The sequence below is a fragment of the Pristis pectinata genome, chromosome 9 (assembly GCF_009764475.1).
Source record: "Pristis pectinata isolate sPriPec2 chromosome 9, sPriPec2.1.pri, whole genome shotgun sequence".
NCBI lineage: Eukaryota > Metazoa > Chordata > Chondrichthyes > Rhinopristiformes > Pristidae > Pristis > Pristis pectinata.
In genome coordinates, this window is record NC_067413.1 from 54,846,023 (window position 1) to 54,865,814 (window position 19,792).

General features: G+C 41.5%; 1 protein-coding gene across 2 annotated transcripts in view; it reads right to left on the reverse strand.

The window, feature by feature from the left end:
- The window catches only part of itga9 (integrin, alpha 9), a 421,660-nt gene that overhangs the window by 69,424 nt on the left and 332,444 nt on the right, over window positions 1-19,792 (reverse strand). For both annotated transcript variants that reach the window (XM_052022797.1, XM_052022798.1), the window contains 2 exons: window positions 19,247-19,336; window positions 10,554-10,662 (listed from right to left, as the gene is read on the reverse strand). In XM_052022797.1, the coding sequence (XP_051878757.1) occupies window positions 10,554-10,662; window positions 19,247-19,336 (199 nt within the window). The remainder of the gene's footprint in view (window positions 1-10,553; window positions 10,663-19,246; window positions 19,337-19,792) is intronic.

Below are 19,792 nucleotides of genomic sequence, written 5' to 3' on the forward strand. Positions count from 1 at the left end.
CATGTCCACTTAAACCCCACTTTAGAACGAGTCTACATGGAGGCCATTATAAGTTTTCTGCCAGGAAATAAACATACCATTTCAACATAACATCACTTGAACATTCTGGCTGGAGGTTCATCAAAATCAATGCTTAAGTTGCTTGAAAAACCTTTGATGGTCTCAACTATATTATCACAATCATAATTATTTGATACATCCCCTTGATGTGGCCCCATAAATTGCTCACACTATAGTACATGAATCCAATGGGTGGATTCCTCAACACTTCAGTAAAACAAAAAATAGACAAAGTAGAAAATAAGAGAAAGAGGCTGTTACCTTAGAAGTTGACTAGAAGTTGATTTTGGTGAACGTCCAGCCAAAAGTCAGTTGACTTCACGTTAAAATGTTCAAAACATGCCACAGTTCAAAAGGCGAAACTTGACAACTTTACAATGTTACAATTAAACAGCCAAGTATGCAAACAGTTGAAGAATTCTGCAATCACCAGAGTTCAAAAATAGTATCACTGCAAAATAAATCTTCAGGAAAAGATTCTTCTGTCATTTACAGGAATACCGATTCCAGGTACAGATTCCAGGACCAGGATGATACAAGACAGCTGTCAGAAGGAACTTGACCTTCAGACTGATGTAAATGGAAACTGTCACTGGGGCCCAGAAGTAGAAGAGTTGGGTTAAAATAAGTTCTTAGGATCTAAATATATTTGCTTAAAGGGATGACTTATACCACAAGTGCATGTATGGAGTAACACTGTATGTCCCTGCCAAGAAGTTATACTAACCTAGAATGTATATTAAGGGACAGAGTCTGATCAAAATAATGTCAAATATCCTGAATGTTCCGGGCTTCGCAGGACTCTGAAAAAACCAGCCTAATCAGAAGAGAATGCAGTGAATGTACTACAAGTCCACCCAAGCCTCCATCCTTTTATGGATCAATAATACTATCTTACACATTATTTGCAGTAATTGAAATAAATATATTTTCTTCAAAGCAGAACATTCTCACAGTTCTCTTAGGTCTCATAATACTGAGTATCCTGGATTCAAAGTCTGGAAATGTTCTATAAATAGAAAGCCATACTGTTGGACAGTAATTTTACACATTTTCTTGGCTTTCTCTTTACCACCCACCATTTCTGAACCCTGGAAGTTTGAGCCATAGAGTTATACAGCAAAGAAACAAGTCCTTCGGCCCAACTCATCTCTGCCGACCAAGTTGCTTACCTGAACTAGTCCCATTTACCTGTATTTGGCCCATATCCCTCTAAACCTTTCCTATCTGTGTACCTGTTCAAATGCCTTTAAAATATTTAATTGTACCTTCCTCTACCACTTCCTCTGACAGCTTGTTCCACATACACACCACCGTCTGTGTGCAAAAACCTGCCCCTCAGGTCCCCTTTTAATTTTTCCTCCTCACCTTAAATCTATACCCTCCAGTTTTAGATTCCCTTACCCTGGGAAAAAGACTGTGAGCATTCATCTTATCTGTGCCCCTCATGATTTTATATGTCTCTGTAAGGTCACCCCACAGCCTCCTTTGCTCCAGGGGAAAAAAAACAGCCTATCCAGTCTCATATAAGTTTTCAGTGCAGAAGAATGCTATTCAGTCCATTGCATCTGGACATAAGGTTCCTTATGACACTTGAAAAACACTTTTGCTCCTTCTGTGCTACAAGGCAATCTAAATAAAACATTTAAAAATTCTGATCCACTTCTGGCCTACAATTTGCCTCCAGGCAGGTCTAGTGTGGATCTAGGATTGTTGAACCTGTGGTCCATTTGCTCAGAGTAAAACCCTGAATGGCTTAACTTCCAATGGTAGCCGTTGCCAGAATAGGATAACATTTCATTGATAGGAACACGAAATAAGATGACCCAATAACTATCCTGGTGAATTTCCCCTGCACGCTCTCCAGTGCTATCATGTTCTTCCTGTAGTATGGTGATCAGAACTGTGTACAGTATTCCAGTTGTAGCCTAACCAATGTTATATAAAGTTGTAACATAACCTCCATGCTCTTATATTCTATGGCCCAGCTAATGAAGGCAAGCATCTCATAAGCCTTCTTTACCACCCAATCTGCCTGTGTTGCTGCCTTTGGGGTTCATAGAGTCATAGAAAGATAAAGCATGGAAACAGGCCTTTTGGCCTGACAAATTCACTCACCATCAACCACCCATTTTACACTAATCCTATACTAATCCATTTCTTAAAATTCTCCCCATGTCCTCTCCAATTCCCCAGATTTTACCGCTCTGCTACACACTAGGGGCAATTTGCAGTGGAGGAAACTGGAGCACTTGGAGGTAACTCACATAGTCACAGAGAGAATGTGCAAACTCCACACAGACAATACCTGAAGTCAGGATTGAACCTGGGTCTGTGGCCCTCCACAAAGAGAGAAGTGTAGCAGAGGGGTCCACACTGTGAGCTTTTCTCTAGCTATGTGTTACTGGACTTGCTGAATGTCCCATACCAGCTAATACAGACTAGGGATCAAATTTGACCTCTTTGATACATCTGAGGTAACTCACTGAAACAACTGACTGTGACCAATCTGTGGCAGCTGTTATCTAATCCATAATATCATTGTTAGAAACTTGCACCAAACTCATCAAAGGCTGAGTGGACAAGCAGCATTAGTTAGAGATAGGGTCTTCACTCACTTATAGCCTTCAATTATTGAAGGCTAGCATCTGCAAATATAACACTTTGTCAAAATTAAGAAATGGGAAGTGGGCATATCACTGCATGGGGTCTACAGACAACTCCTACACATGTCTTCTGCTTCTTACTGTTTCTTAGCAACACCCAAACCAATTTTATTTCTTGATTTTCCAAGGTAAGATCCTTCCTCTCTATTGTCTTTATCTCAATTCTTAACATCAGGGCTCATCCACTTCCTCTTCCTTTTTGCTATTTCTTTTAAAAGTTAAGTATCCTGAAATATTTAATTCCCAAACATGGTCATATAGCAATTATATCCCTGTAATGGTTATTCAATTTGACTGATTTATTTCTACTTGTGTCATTAAGTGGACTGATTTTATATGAATTCTAAGTGCATTCAAATAAAAATCCTTCAGTTATGTCTTTTTACGATTTTTCCTTTCTCTGATTCTTATTGGAGGTATAACCATAGTGTGAAAAAGAACAGAAAATGCTGGATAAACTCAGCAGGTCTCCTTTGCCGGTATTTTCCGCTTTTGTTGCAGATTTCCATCATCTGCAGTTTTATTGATTTCCTTATGCTGTAACATTTGTACACATTGTCCCTTTCTCACAGATTAATATTTAGCTGCCCCGCACTGTCACTTTGTCTTTTCTTTTCAAGTTTTTCAATTTTCCCTTCCCAAAACCTGCCACTAACTGTTTAGCCCCACCAACAGCCCAAGTTATTTGATTCCATTAAGATCACATAGGCTGGAAGATCTAGTTGATGGAACAATTGTACAATTGAGAAGCAGGATATTGGGGATCCTCTTGGTGGCACTAGATGGAGTAAGTCGCATTTTAGCACTGCTCCGCTCCATTTTAATTTTTTTCCACCACCTCTTCACTACCTATGTTAAAGTATTAAAAATACTTTTATATGTTTGGACTTTGATTTTTAATTGCTGGAAATGACTACCAGAGGGAAAGCAGCAGCTGAATCTCAACTCACTTTGGAAGCTACTTCCAAACTCCTGCATGAAAAAAACGAAAAATTCGATCGAAGATTTTCCACTTTGGAAGTGTTGTTAAAGGAGATCGAAGGTAGATTAACGGCACTTAAACAGGAAAATGCTAAGCAACAGAAACAAATTTCTAAACTGGAGGAAGCTGGCAAACAAAGAGATCATACATTAGATTCCTTGGAAAAGAAATTAGTCTTGACTACTCAAGCACTGGAACAGTACAGACAAAAGACTATTGATTTAGAAAGTCGAAGTCGGAAAAAAAACTTGCTGATAATTGGTCTCCGTGAAAACACCGAAACTGGTAATCCTATTGAATTCTTTTCCAAATTTTTGATGGATGTGTTTGGCTCTGAAGTTTTCTCTGCCTGTCCTATTCTTGATCGGGCTCATAGAGCTCTAAAACCTAAACCTCTTGAAGAGCAAAAACCATGACCAGTAATATTGAGATTCCACTATGTGAATACTAAAGAGCATTTAATTCAAATTGCTCGTCGTAGAGGAATTATCCAATACAAAGATTTTAAGTTCCGTCTGGTTGAAGATTACAGTCCAGAAATTATGAAAGAGAGACTGCTTTTTCAACCGATCATGTATCAAAGGAAATTTCAACCTGCATTGTTATTTCCAGCTCGTTTAGGATCTGAACTTTTTAAGTCCAGAGTTCTTTGCCCTTTGTTAACACTATCGTGTTTAGTTCTGGAATATGGATATTTATCATGCTCTTATATTATAATTCTTTTCTTCTTTCCTTTCATTATTTTATTTTATTATTTTTTAATTGTTTATTTTTGAAATAATTAAGAATCTGACTTGGTGATTGATTGTTTTTTTCTTTGAAATATTAGTAAGACTGTAGTTTCTTTAAATGTCGCCCTTTAGAAGTTTTAACTGTGTAAAAGATTCCAGTAACATTTTTTTCTTTATATGTTTATATGTTTGAAATGTTTATGGTACTTCTATCTTAATGTTTTGTCTAATGGTGGTGTTTTGCATTTCTTTTAATTTGGAGATTTGCCATCAAGAGAGGTGGGGTTAAGGGAATTCGTAGGTAGCTTTCTGTCTGTCTATTGGCCAGTTTTTGGGCTTTGGTGGGTGGGGGCTGGGGCTATTTTTAGTTTAGTTCTTCCTTTCTGGGCTGTCCTAAAACTACAAATATGTCTGAATTGTCGTAACATCCGGCTCCCCTTTGAACTCTTCTCCCTCTTCCTGATTAATGCCTCCTATGCAGTAATGCATTAATGTCTCCTATCCTTTACGTACCATATGCTTTATTTAAGTAAAATGGATAATATTATTAACTTTGTTTCATGGAATACGAAGTGTTTAAACCATCCGATTAAGCGGAAGAAGATTCTTAAAGTTTTCCATAGATTGAATGCTCAGATTATTTTTCCTCAGGAGACTCGTATTAGGAAGGAGGATAATCAGCTTTTTTTAGGTTTTGGTAAGGTCAACAATTCCATTCTAATTCACAAGCCAAGGTGAAAGGAGTTTCTATTTTTATAGACTCCTCGATTTCAATTGTTCATTACGAAACAATTTCAGACCCGAACAGTAGATTTTTATTAATTACTGGTTTACTTCATAACAAAAAAGTTGTAATGGTTAATGTTTATGCACCTAACATCGACTACCCCGAGTTCTTTTGTTACGGACTCAGTGAAAGTCCCTTTAAGATAGAGAGAGTGTCTGTTTGTGTGTGTGGGGCGTGCTTACGTCAATCGAAGATAAAGGACGTAATGATGTTGTTGAAGAGGTCAGAAGAAGAAGGAGAGAGAGAGAGAGAGAGAGAGAGAGAGAAGGGAGAGAGACACCAGCCTGCTAGTTTTCTCTATCGATGGATGAGAAACTATAACTGTGTCTGCCACTGAAATCCATGTATGGAAGTTGGAAGTAATCCAGTGGAGTTCACTTTGTTGCTGACCTGTAGAAGGAAACAGGTATTTGTATGGACGACCACGATTTGGATGCTTTTCGAGGTGAGGAAGTCACTACCGAGTAAACACTGAAGTGTCGCTGGGGTTCCATCGTGGAACATTTGGATTTCGTATTTACTCTCTCTATGTTTCTCTACGTCTACGTCTTATCTTCAGACAACAGTGGTTGTTGAAGAAGCCCTTGCTCATGTTTCACCTTATGGCTTGCGGAACTGAACTTTTAAGAACCATTCCGGAACTGGGAGTTTTGGACTTTGCCACACACACACACGATGAGTTTAGTTTTCGGGTTAACGTTCGAGGTTTAACATTTTTGAATTCTAACATACTAACATTTTTATTTTTATTTTACGTATTATCATAAGTAGTGGTTAATAAAATAGTTTTTAAACACTGAATCATGCTCAGTGTGGTTCTTTTGTTGCTGGTTCGTGACACTTTAAACATTTATTTGCATCTCTTCCTAACTTAAATGAATAAATGTTGATTATGGGTGTTGTTTGAACCCTTCGATGGACAGGTCTGTGTCCAATCAGGTACTTCCAAACAAATCCGCTATTTTTATCAATTCCTTTTTAGTTGATTCTGGAATTTTAGAAGTTTGGAGGTTTTTGCACCCTAATGATAAAGAGTTTTCATTCTTTTCTCATGTTTACCACAATTACTCTAGAATTGATTATTTCTTTATTGACTGTCAATTAGCTCCATCTGTTATTGACTGTAAGTATGACACAATCACCGTTTCCAATCATGCGCCCTTGAAACTATCAATCAAACTAACTGACGTAATTTCTGGTGCCAGGCAATGGCAGTTCAATTCTTCTCTGCTTCAGGATTTAAACTTTATTAATTTTATTAAAGAACAAATTGCCTTTTTCTTTTCAACTAACTCTACAGAAGAAATTTCCAATGCAATACTATGGGATACTTTTAAAGTGTATATCCGTGGTCAAATTATTTTATATTCTGCTAGATTGAAAAAATGAACTAATAATGAACTACGTATATTGGTTGATGACATTAAAGAAATACTCTGTTGCTCCTAATATGGAGCTTTATAAAAAGAGAACTGAACTTCAATTGCAACAGAATTTGTTATTAACATCCCCAATTGAAAATCAATTCCTCAAAACCAAGAGTCAGTTTTATATACATGATGATAACTCTGGGTAAATTATTGGCCAACCAACTGAAAGTTGCTTTGGCTAAACGTCAGATTATTAAAGTTCGTAAACGAGATGGTAATTTGACGGTTGGCCATAACGAAATTAATAAATCTTTTCAAGAATTTTATACCTCTTTATACCAATCAGAATTTCCTGAAGATTCCACCTTAATGCACGAATTTTTAAGGAAATTGAACATTCCGAAATTATCACTTAATGAACGTTTAACATTAGATGCACCCATTTCGGAGGAAGAAATAAAGAAAGCAATCTCTTCAACGAATTCTGGTAAAGCACCAGGTCTTGATGGGTATACAGTAGAATTTTTAAAATCTTTTTCTGATCTTCTTTCTCCTTGGTTATGTAAAATTTTTAAAGATGCCCTATTTGTAAGTAAATTACCACAATCCTTTTATGACGCATCTATTTCTTTAATTCCTAAAAAAGATAAAGATCCTTCTGAATGTGCATCATACAGACCTATCTCCTTATTGAATGTGGACTCCAAAATCTTTTCCAAAATATTGGCTACTGGACTGGAAAATGTTCTTCCACAAATTATTTCTGATGATCATACAGGGTTTATTAAAAATCAGTATTTGCAGTTTAATATTAGGAGGTTAATGAATATTGCATATACCCCTTCACCTAAAATTCCAGAATGTGTTATTTCGCTTGATGCCAATTAGGCGTTTGATAGGGTTGAATGGGAATATTTATTTAACACGCTTGAGAGATTTAATTTTGGTCAAAATTTTATATCCGCGCTCAAATTGATATATCATACACATTTGGCTTCTGTACTTACCAATAATCAGAGATCCCCCCTTTTCAGGATTTTCTGAGGTACTAGACAGGGCTGCCCCTTAAGTCCTTTACTATTTGATATTGCCTTGGAACCTCTGGCAATTGCTTTTCGTGTCTCTTCTAACATATCTGGTATTAGTCGTGGAGATGGGATGCATAAGGTATCACTATATGCAGATGACCTGTTACTTTATACCTCTAACCCTGAGGAATCCATCCCTGCAGCATTATCATTGCTTGCTCAATTTAGTGGTTTTTCTGGTTATACCATTAAATATGCAAGTTCCAATCTGTAGGCAATTACCATTTAGATTAGTAATCAATTTTACTTATTTAGGTGTTAAAATTACTAAGAAGTAGAAGGACTTATTTACAGTTAACTTTTTACCCTTAATTGATCATGTTAAACAATTGTTTACTAAATGGTCCCCATTATCCTTATCACTGATTGGTTGAATCAATGCTGTTAAGATGACTATTTTACCTAAATTTTTGTATCTATTTCAGGTGGTTCCAACCTCTATCTCTTAATCCTTTTTTGATATTATTGATTCTAAAATTCGTTCATATATATGGCAGAATAAAAATCCAAGGTTAAGTAAGAAATATTTACAAGGATTGCGGTAGGGCTTTGCCTAATTTTAGATTTTACTATTTGGCAATTAATATTCAAAATTTAATTTTCTCGACAGAAGATTTAGATGTAACTCAATGTCCATGATGGGTGAGTCAGTGCACTCCTGAAGGAGAGGACTGCTGCACACAAATCTGGTGATCCTGATCTGTACAAGAAATCGAGGTGTGACCTTCAGAAAGCTATCAAGGATGCCAAGAGGCAATACCAACTCAAAATAGAGTCCCTGACCAGCCACCAGTTATGGCAAGGCTTACATGCCATAACAGGCTACAAGACGAAGTCAGGCTGCATAGCTAACAACAGCGCATCCCTTCCTGATGAACTTAATGCATTCTATGCACGTTTTGAACAAAAGGGAAGTGGATTGTCACCATCCACCCTGACAGCCACCAACGCAGCTGAACCTGTGATCACAGTGGAGGACGTAAGATCAGTCTTCCGAAGAGTGAACACGAGGAAAGCACCTGGCCCAGATGGTGTCCTGGGCCACGTGCTCAGATCTTGTGCTGATCAGCTAGCAGACGTATTTGTGGACATATTCAACCTCTCCCTGCTTCAATCTCAGGTTCCCACCTGTTTTAAGAAGACCACTATCATCCCAGTACTAAAGAAAAGCAAGGTAACATGCCTCAATGACTACCGACCAGTGGCTCTGACATCCACCATCACGAAGTGCTTTGAGAGGTTGGTCATGGCATGCATCAACTCCAGCCTACCAAACAACCCGGACCCATTGCAATTCGCCTTTCGGCGAAACAGATCTACAGCGGATGCCATCTCCCTGGCCCTACACTCAGCTCTGGAGTATTTGGACAGTAAAGACACATACGTTAGACTATCGTTTATTGACTACAGCTCTGCCTTCAATACAATAATACCAAGCAAGCTTGTCACCAAACTCCGAGACCTAGGACTCAACACCTCCCTCTGTAACTGGATCCTTCACTTTTCAACAAACAGACCGCAATCAGTGAGGATAGGCAGCAATACCTCCGACACGATTATTCTCAACACTGGTGCCCCACAAGGCTGCGTCCTCAGCCCTCTACTCTAGTCCCTATACACTCATGACTGTGTGGCAGATTCTGCTCTAACTCCATCTACAAGTTTGCAGATGATACCACCGTTGTAGGCCGTATCTCAAACAGCGATGAGTCGGAGTACAGGAAGGAGGTAGAGAGCTTAGTGGAATGGTGTGATGACAACAACTTTTCCCTCAATGTCAACAAAACAAAACAGCTGGTCATTGACTTCAGGAAAGGGGGCAGTGTACACGCTCCTGTGTACATCAATGGTGTTGAGGTCGAGAGGGTTGAGAGCTTCAAGTTCCTGGGAGTGAACATCACCAACAGCCTGTCCTGGTCAAATCACGTAGATGCCACAGCTAAGAAAGCTCACCAGGAGGCTGTTGGAGGCTAAGGAAATTTGGTTTGTCCCCTTTGACTCTCACCAACTTTTACCAATGCACCATAGAAAGCATCCTATCTGGATGTATCACGGCTTGGTACGGCAACTGCTCCACCCAGGACCGCAAGAGGCTGCAGAGAGTTGTGGACACAGCCCAGCACATCACAGACACCAGCCTCCCCTCCTTGGACTCTGTCTTTACCTCTCATTGTCTTGGTGCAGCAGCCAGCATAATCAAAGACCCCACCCACCCAGGACATTCTCTCTTCTCTACTCTTCCATCGGGTAGAAGATACAGGAGCCTGAGGGCACGTACCACCAGACTTAAGGACAGCTTCTACCCCACTGTGATAAGACTATTGAATGGTTCCCTTATACAATGAGATGGACTATGACCTCACGATCTATCTTGTTGTGACCTTGCACCTTATTGCACTGCACTTTCTCTGTAGCTGTAACACTTTACTCTGTACTGTTATTGTTTCTACCTGTACTACTTCAATGCACTCTGTACTAACTCAATGTAACTGCACTGTGTAATGAATTGACCTGTACGATCGGTTTGTAAGACAAGCTTTTCACTGTACCTCGGTACAAGTGACAATAATAAACCAATACCAATACCAATGCAAGGGTTTTCATTGGCTTCTATCTTAGGGGCCTCGCTCCCCTTTGCACTTACTAAATTGAAAAAACAAATGATTAATCCAATAACTAAACACACAATACGAATGTGGTTTCAATTTTGTAAATTTTTTGGATTAAATAAATTTATCTTATCAAGTCCTATTCTATCTATTTTTTTCTTTCAACCATCTAGAATTGATCTGGCTTTTCTTTTATGGAAAACGAAGGGAATAACATGTTTTTGAGAAGCAGGATATTAATACTGGTTCAGATGAATCACCTGAAATGTCAAGTTGAATGGTTGAAACAGACAGGACATATCTTCCAGTTGAATAAATTTTGATGCATCCACTGAATCACCATAAATAAAGGAGGCTGGAGAAATAGACCTATTTTGAAGAGAAATAAAGAGCTATTAGCATGGACAGGAAATGAAATAGCACTGAGCTCCAGCTGTGTCAAGCATCAAGACTAAGCTAGCATAAGCCTTTATTTGGCTATACTGGCAGACAGAATTATTCTTACATCTTGTAATAAAGCTGAATAAATGCTACGCTTGAAATTCAAAACTGGAACTTAATTTGAAACTCTATCAGAGACATTATTTGGGACTTCAGAACACAAAGGAGCTGGAAGAGTTAATGTAAAGTAATATTCACATTATTCCTATTTTTATAATACACAGATAATAGAACAAATGTAAATATGAGGATGTATATTCCTTTTACTTTTATTCTTTATACTTTATTATTTATTACTTATTCTTTATACTTTATTCATACACATGTGTGAATTAGAACAACAACCTGCTCTTGCATGGAATGTTTAATGCAGTGAATGTTGAACTGTAGTCATGAGTGGAAAAAGTCAATGAGACAGGAGAGCTTGCACTGATGCTTCAATGCTTGGGAGAGGATACAGAAGCAGTTCCAGAGAATGAGAGCAAGGTGCTTGATAGTTCAGAGAAAGAGGAGGCTAAAGAGAAAAAGTAGGTCATTTTTATTTTCAGAATTAGTACAAGAGCAGGGCAGAAGGTCCAGCTATACAAGTAACCATCTGAGTTTCATTCCCAAGAGGGTGATTTAAGGTGGGTGACCTTTCCTACCTTCTTGTACCTAAGCAGTAAATATGAAAGCTTCCTCCTTGAGCAGAAACCAACTGATGGAAAATCAGGAGCACTGAAAGTTAGGCACTTTGGTTTTCAACCACTTCTTTTGTCCTTGTGCCAGTCATACAAAATTCATAAACAGAAGCAAAATCATAGAATCTCTGTGCTGTATTTTTTTTTAATTTTTAATTTTAATTCATAATGGTTAGGAACTGAAATAGATTAATTTTATGTGGGGCAGACTGTGGGTTTCCTCTGCTTGTCGGTGTTGCTTTCACTCAAAATGATGTTCAGAGAGGCAACAGAAAGCACATAGAACATAGAACAATTACAGCACAATTCAGGCCCTTCGGCCCACAAAGCTGTGCTGAACATGTCCCTACCCTAGAAATTACTAGGCTTACCCATAGCCCTCTATAGAACATAGAACAATTACACCACAATTCAAACATAATTCCAAACCAGCAACCCATTTTACAGTTTGCCCCATTTTCTGTTAAAATAGGTTGCATTATAAAATGTGCTTCTGATTCACTCTCACCCAATTTGTGCTATCACTCAAAACAAATCTAAACCTCAAAATTCTTGACATGTTAATCATCTGCAAAGAGTAAATAAAAGTACCAGCACACATACTAAAATAGCTAATATGTACAGTACAAAACAACTGTAAGCAATGGGAAGCTCCTTTAAATGACCCATGCAAAACTTCAATATGTTTCTCATTGCAAACTATAAGTTCAAACCCAAGTATTTAAAAATTGCAATTGACGTGAGTTAATATTCAGCTAATGTACTTCCAGGGAGAGCAGGGATTCATTGCTGCAACTTTGACTCCAATTTCTGCTCCCTTTAAATGAAGCTTCCCCACAGATGATGCCAAATGACAAAATTACCCCTCTCTAACGCACAGAGCTACTGCTGCCTCAGGTGGTTTAACTTCACCAAGACCACAGCCAACACTACTTCCCCAGCTACCACATGTAAATGGCAGAGGGAGAGGCAGGATCAAGTTTCTCCTATTCTGCTTTCACCAGCTTCTGATGATGGTGCAAATTATACCAATTAAGATCCAACTAAAATCCTCTTCTCTCTTCAGTTTTGCCTTCATAAACCACCAACAGCTTGTTTTTGCCTGAGGTTCACAAGCACAGCTCTCTTCATTTATCTTTTCCTCCATTGCGGTGATAGTGAAGAACCTACTTCAAGATTCTTCTTCAACTATGGCAAGCTTCCTCTTGAGTGTTACTATACATGACCCAGGAAAATAGATCAGGATTGTGGTGGGGTCAAAGAGCAAGTGCAACTTATGTCCTGGTCATACCAACACATTTGCGTGCGATGAAGTGTACACATGGACACATACAACCATCTATGTTTCATGTATTCAAAGAAACAAGAGCACAACAGTGCCAAAAAATGGTCGGGGAGGGGTGAAGGATGATGAGCAGATGAAGCAGGGTGAGGGGAGGAGGGGCAGTGATGGAGCTGGGAGACAGAAGCAGGTGGGTGATAGGTGGAAGCAGACAAAGAAGGGGCAAATGAAGCCATGTGGCAGGAGGGGAAGTTGAAGTTGGAGACAACTGCTGGAGGGTGATAAGCAGGAACACAAAGGCTACCTGTGCTGGAGTCTGATAAGTAAGGGAGGTGATAATGGGAACCATTAGGGGAGAGGTGAAGGGCAGATGAAACCAGATGGGGGAGGGGATACAGTGGGTGATGTGTGGGTAGTGGGTGGGTGGAACCAGGAGGGGGAGGGTGATGAACATGGGGGATGAGGGGCTGGGGGGGATGGGGTTTGGGTAGGACTGGACATGGATCTGAAGGAGAGAGAGAGGGGGAACACAGGAGGTGAGGGTTACCTAGAATTGGAACACTATATGTTCATCCCATTGGATTGCAGACTACCCAGGCAGAAAATGAGGTGTTATTCCTCTAGTTTGCTTTTGGCCTCACCCTGGCAGTGGAGAAGGCTGAGGATGGAGAGATCATTTTGGGTATGGCAAGGGGAGTTGAAATGGAAAGCAACTGGGAGCTTGGGATGGCTATTGTGGACCAAGCAGAGGTGCTCTGAAAATCAGTCGCCTATTCTGCGCTTGGTCTCACTGATATAGAGGAGGCCACATCGGGAGCGCCAAATGCAGTAGACAAGGTTGGAGGAGGTCCATATGAATCTTTCCCTCACCTAGCAATGCTGTTTAGGTCCCTGGATGGTGGTGAGGGAGGAGGTACCAGAACAAGGGAAAAGTGCCAGGGGTCAGGGATGGGTGAGTGGGGAGGGATAAATGGACCAGGGAGTAGTGGAGGAAGTGGTCCCCATGGGTGGAAACTGGCAAAGGGTAGGGAGGGGAAGATGTGGTTTGTGGTGGGATACCGTGCAGAAATGACAAAGAATGATGTGCTGGATGCTGAGGCTAGTAGGGTGAAAGGCGAGGACTAGGGGAGCTCCATCTCTGTTCTGTTTGGAGGTAGCTGGGGTGAGAGCAGAATCTGAAGAATGGAGGAAATGCGAGAGTGGGTTCCATCAACCACAGCAGAAGGGAAGCCACACTTCCTGAAAAAGGAGGGTGTTTCAGATGTCCTGGAATAAGGGAGATGAACTGAGGGCTTGGATAAGTATGGGGGACGATGACATTGTGGCTATTACTGAGACGTGGCTGACGTCAGGGCAGGAGTGGATATTGAACATTCCTGCTTTTCGGTGTTTTAAGAGGGATAGGGAAGGGGGGAGAAGAGGAGGAGGGGTGGCTATACTGGTCAGGGACACTGTTACGGCTGCGGAAAGGATGGATGTTGTAGAAGGATCATCTCTAGAGTCCGTATGGGTGGAAGTAAGGAACAAGAAAGGAGCAGTTACTCTACTAGGAGTATTCTATAGGCCCCCCGGTAGCAGTAGAGATATAGAGGAGCAGATTGGCAGGCAGTGTTTGGAGAGAAGCAAAAATAACAGGGTTGTTATAATGGGAGACTTCAACTTCTCAAATATAGACTGGAACCTGCTTAGTGCCAAAGGTTTAGATGGGATGGAATTTGTTAAATGTGTCCAGGAGGGATTCCTGACGCAGTATGTCGACAGGCCTACTAGAGGGAATGCCATGCTAGATCTAGTTTTAGGAAATGAACCGGGACAGGTGAAGGATCTATTGGTGGGTGAGCATTTGGAGGACAGTGACCATTGCTCCATAACCTTTAAAATTGTCATGGACAGGGACAGGTGTAGAGGATAAGAAAATATTTAATTGGGGAAGGGCGAACTATGAGGCTATAAGGAGATAACTTGGGAGTGTAAATTGGGATGTCTTTTTTGAAGGGAAATGTACTATGGAGATGTGGTCGATGTTCAGGGATCTTATGCAGGATGTTAGGGATAAATATGTCCCGGTGAGGCACAGAAGGAATGGCAGGATGAAGGAACCGTGGGTGACGAGAGAGGTGGAACGACTAGTTAGGGAGAAGAAGGTAGCATACATAAGGTATAAGCAGCAAGGTTCAGACAGGGCCCGTGAGGAATATAGAGTAGCGAGGAAGGAACTTAAGAAAGGACTGAGGAGAGCTAGAAGGGGACATGAAAAGGCATTGGCTAGTAGGGTTAAGGAAAATCCAAAGGCCTTTTTCACGTACATGAAGGGTAGGAGGATGGCTAGGGTAAAGGTAGGTCCGATTAAAGACAAAGGTGGGAGAATGTGCCTGGAGGCGGTGGAAGTGGGAGAAGTTCTCAATGAATACTTCTCTTTGGTATTCACCAAGGAGAGGGGTCTTGATGACACGGAAGGGAGTGCTGGTAAGGGTAATGTTCTCGAGGTTGTGGATATCAAGAGAGAGGATGTGTTGAAGTTGTTAAATAATATCAAGACGGATAAATCTCCGGGGCCTGACGGGATTTTCCCCAGGCTGCTTCGAGAGGTGAGGGAGGAGATTGTTGAACCGCTGGGAAGGATCTTTGAGTCCTCGTTGTCCACAGGGAGAGTGCCAGAGGATTGGAGGGTGGCGAATGTTGTCCCCTTGTTCAAAAAAGGTAGTAGGGATAGTCCAGGGAATTACAGACCGGTGAGTCTCACGTCTGTGGTGGATAAGCTGTTAGAAAGGATTCTAAGGGATAGGATCTATGAACACCTAGAGAATCATGGACTGATTAGGGACAGCCAGCATGGCTTTGTGAAGGGAAGATCTTGCCTCACAAGCCTGATAGAGTTCTTTGAGGAGGTGACCAGGAAGATTGATGAGGGTAGTGCGGTGGATGTGGTCTATATGGATTTTCGTAAGGTGGTTGATAAGGTTCCTCATGGTAGGCTTCTTCAGAAGGTCAGAGGCCAAGGGATCCAGGGAAGCTTGGCTGTGTGGATTAGGAATTGGCTTGCCTGTAGAAAGCAGAGGGTTGTGGTGGAGGGATTGCATTTGGATTGGAGGGGTGTGACTAGTGGTGTCCCGCAGGGATCGGTTCTGGGACCTCTACTTTTTGTGATATTTATAGATGACTTAGATGAGGGGGTGGAAGGCTGGGTTAGTAAGTTTGCAGACGACACTAAGATCGGCGGTGTTGTGGATAGTGTGGAGGGCTGTCGGAGCTGTCGGAGCAGATGGAGTTCAATCCAGAGAAGTGTGAGGTGGTACACTTTGGAAGGACAAACTCCAGGGCAGAGTACAAGGTAAATGGCAAGGTACTTGGCAGTGTAGAGGAGCAGAGGGATCTGGGGGTTCATATTCACAGTTCACTGGAAGTTCCCTCATAAGTGGATAGAGCAGTTAAGGCAGCCTATGGGATATTAGCTTTCATGAGTTGTGGGATTGAGTTTAAGAGCCACGAAGTGATGATGGAGCTGTACAAAACTCTAGTTAGACCACACTTAGAGTACTGTGTTCAGTTCTGGTCGCCACATTATAGGAAGGATGTGGAGGCGTTGGAGAGGGTGCAGAGGAGATTTACCAGGATGCTGCCTGGATTAGAGCGTATGGAATATGAGGAGAGGCTTAAGGTGCTAGGGCTTTATTCACTGGAAAGGAGGAGGATGAGAGGAGACATGATAGAGGTATATAAAATATTGAGAGGAATAGATAGAGTAGACAGTCAGCGCCTCCTTCCCAGGGCACCAATGCTCAAGACGAGAGGGCATGGCTTTAAGGTTATGGGTGGGAGGTTCGGGGGAGATTTTTCACCCAGAGAGTGGTTGATGCATGGAATGCACTGCTTGGGGTGGTGGTGGAGGCAGATACATTGGACAGGTTCAAGAGTTTGTTGGATAGGCATATGGACGAATGTGAGATAGAGGGATATGTGGAAGGAAAGGGTTAGATAGTGTGAGGGTGGTTTGATGGACGGCACAACATGGTGGGCCAAAGGGCCTGTTTTGTGCTGTATGGTTTTATGGTTCTATGGAATGGAAGGCCTCAACTTGAGAGCAGATGTGGTCGAGGCAGAGAAAGTGGGAGAAAGGGATGACAAGAGACAGGGTAGGAAGACGTTTAGTCAAAGTAACTGTGGGAGTTGGTGAGTTTGTGGTAAATGTCAGTGAACAGTTTGTCTCCTGAGGTCGAGGCATAGAGATCCTGCAAAGGGAGAGAGGTGTCACAAATGGTCCAAGTGAATTTGAGAATGGGGTGGAAGTTAGTAATGAAGTTGATAAAAGTGATGAGTTCCGTATGGATGCAGGTAGCAGCACCAATGTAGCCATCGATGTAATGGAGAAAGAGTAGGGGAGTGATACCAGAGAAGATTTGGAACCAGAACTGCTCCATGTAACTTGGGCCCATGGGTACACCTTTGATTTATTGGAAATGAGAGGAGTCAAAAGAGGTGTTGAGGTAAGAACAAGTTCTGCCAGGTGGATGAGAGTGTTGGTGGAGGGGAACTGGTTGGACCTTTGTTGAAGGAAGAAGCAGAGGGCTTTAAGATCTTCCTGATAAGGGACGGAGGTGTATAAATTCTGGACATCCATGGTGAAGATGAGGCAGTGGGGTTACAGGAAATTGGAAGTTGTTAAAATGGTGGAGGGCATGCAAATAGTCCTGGATGTGGGTGGGAAGGGACTGGATAAGGGGAGACAGGATTGAGTCAAGGTATGAGGAGGTAAGTTTAGTGGAGCAGGAGCAGACTCTTGGACCTACCAGGACAGTCCCGTTTCTGGACCTTGGACAAGAGATAGAAGCAGGAAATAGGGGGGTTGGGCACTGCTCCCATTTTCATTGCCCTCCCCCTCCTGGCTCCATCCACCTACTACCCACACATTTCACCCACCAGGTCCTCATCTCCTCTCTGCTAATGGTTCCCATTATCACCTCCCTTACTTATCAGATTCCAGCATTGGTAGCCTTTGTGTTCCTGCTTATCACCATTGAGCAGCTGTCTCCACCTTCACCCTCACCTGGCTCCAGTTATCTTTTTTGTCGACTTCCACCTATCACCCACCTGTCTCTGTCTCCCAACTCCATCCCCTCTACTCACAGATGCTGCTCGACCCACTGAGTTTCTCCAGCTGTTTGTTTTTAAATCTGACACTACAATGTTCTCTCCTCCACACAAAAAAACACAAAGAGGAAGTCACGAGGGGGCATAGTTTTAAGGTGATTGGAGGAAGGCATAGGAGGGATGTCAGAGGTAAGTTATATTACACAGAGAGTGGTGGGTGCGTGGAACGCACTGCCTGCAGAGGTTGTGGGGAAAGATACATTAGGGACATTTAAGAGACTCTTAGACACATGAATGATAGAGAAATGGAGGGTTATGTGAGAGGGAAGGGTTAGCTAGATCTTTGAGCAGGATAAAATGTCGGCACAACATTGTGGGCCAAAGGGCCTGTACTGTGCTGTAATGTTCTATGTTCTATATCTGACAATACCGAACGCTTTCAACATCTTATGGCAACAAAATGGACACCACTGGTGCCTCTCTGCAGTCCTTCCTCTATCAAGTATTATTACTCTTTGTTTTCTTCATTACTTGCAATCCAAAACACCTGTCCATTTCTCCTTTGATTCTGCACCTATATCCCAGCATGATCAGATCTCCCTCCAATCCTACTAATGTATTAACTACAACAATTAGAGCCTCCCTGTTCTTTCCTATTTGTGCAAAATAGGCAGTCAGATTCCCCTTTCACTATTTCTTTCTATTTTGATGAGCAGTTATTGAGTATCTCGGCCGATAATTTCAGTCGTGGCTTGCTCATTCTCTGAGCATTAATGCCTGAAATAGTGCCCAGGAATCACCTGCATAATATTAAAAGTGAATCTTTTACCATGTTAAGTGTGGGAAACAAATCATTGTGCAGTATTTATGTCTGCCCACACCACCAGTCCTTGCTCTTGTGTCTCCAGATCTCATAGAATCATAGAAAGTACAACACAATACAAGCCCTTCGGCCCACAATGTTGTGCCGACCTTTAAGCCTCACCTAGGACTTCCCCCCACATATCCCTCTATTTTAAATTCCTCCATATACTTATCTAGCAATCCCTTGAATTTGACCAATGTTCCTGCCTCCACCACCACCCCAGGCAGTACATTCTATTCCCCAACCACTCTCTGGGTAAAAGTCTCCCTCTGATATCTCCCTTGAACTTCCCACCCATTACTTTAAAGCCATGCCGCTTCTGAGCCTCTTCTTGGCATCCTAAAGACCTCCAACCCCAAAGGCATCCAATTCTGTTTCCTGGTTTCTGACCTTCTGATCTCCCATTCGAAGTGCTGCTTGCGCCTCAAACAGATTCCTCTCATCACCAGCTACTCTGTTCATCACCCCCCTCTGCAATAACAAGCAGATGCCCATTGCTTCCCTGCCAAAATAGTTCCACTTGACTTTCTAACCTTTCATCATTTTGTGGCAAATTATATTCCAGCTTCAAAATGTATCAAAATGTATCATATTTACCCTGTAACAGCAGTGTCCACTTCATGTTTCAGAGGCATTGTGAGGATGAGTGCGTTGTCATGCAGAGTGTCATTATGCTCCACATTCCCACTGCGGAGAAGAAATATAAACAATCTTAAAAGTCTGCATTATGCACATGGTCCCTCAGACAAAGTGACATAGGGACAATACTGTGGGTATTTTTTTGACTGAGCACTGTTGGCAAAAGCCCTCGTTCCTTTCAAAATTGCTTCATGCTTGAGTATTAAAGGTCACATCCAAAACAACAGCTGCACTATTCAATACTTCTAAAGAGTATTTTTAAATATTGTAATCATTTGATATTTTTGTAGACATGTAATGGTGTTGCATTGGGTTAAAAGGAAACATAAGACATTGGGGGAATTCCAGTTTAATGTTAACTGACTATGATCTCAAACGTCATGATGGATTGAAAACACTCTGTTGGCTCAAAGCCCCTCAATTTCAAGGAGAAGGGACCAAAAGTCAAAGTGCTGCTGAGCTCAAGAGACCTATAACTCAGTGTAGGAAGCACACCGAGTCTCT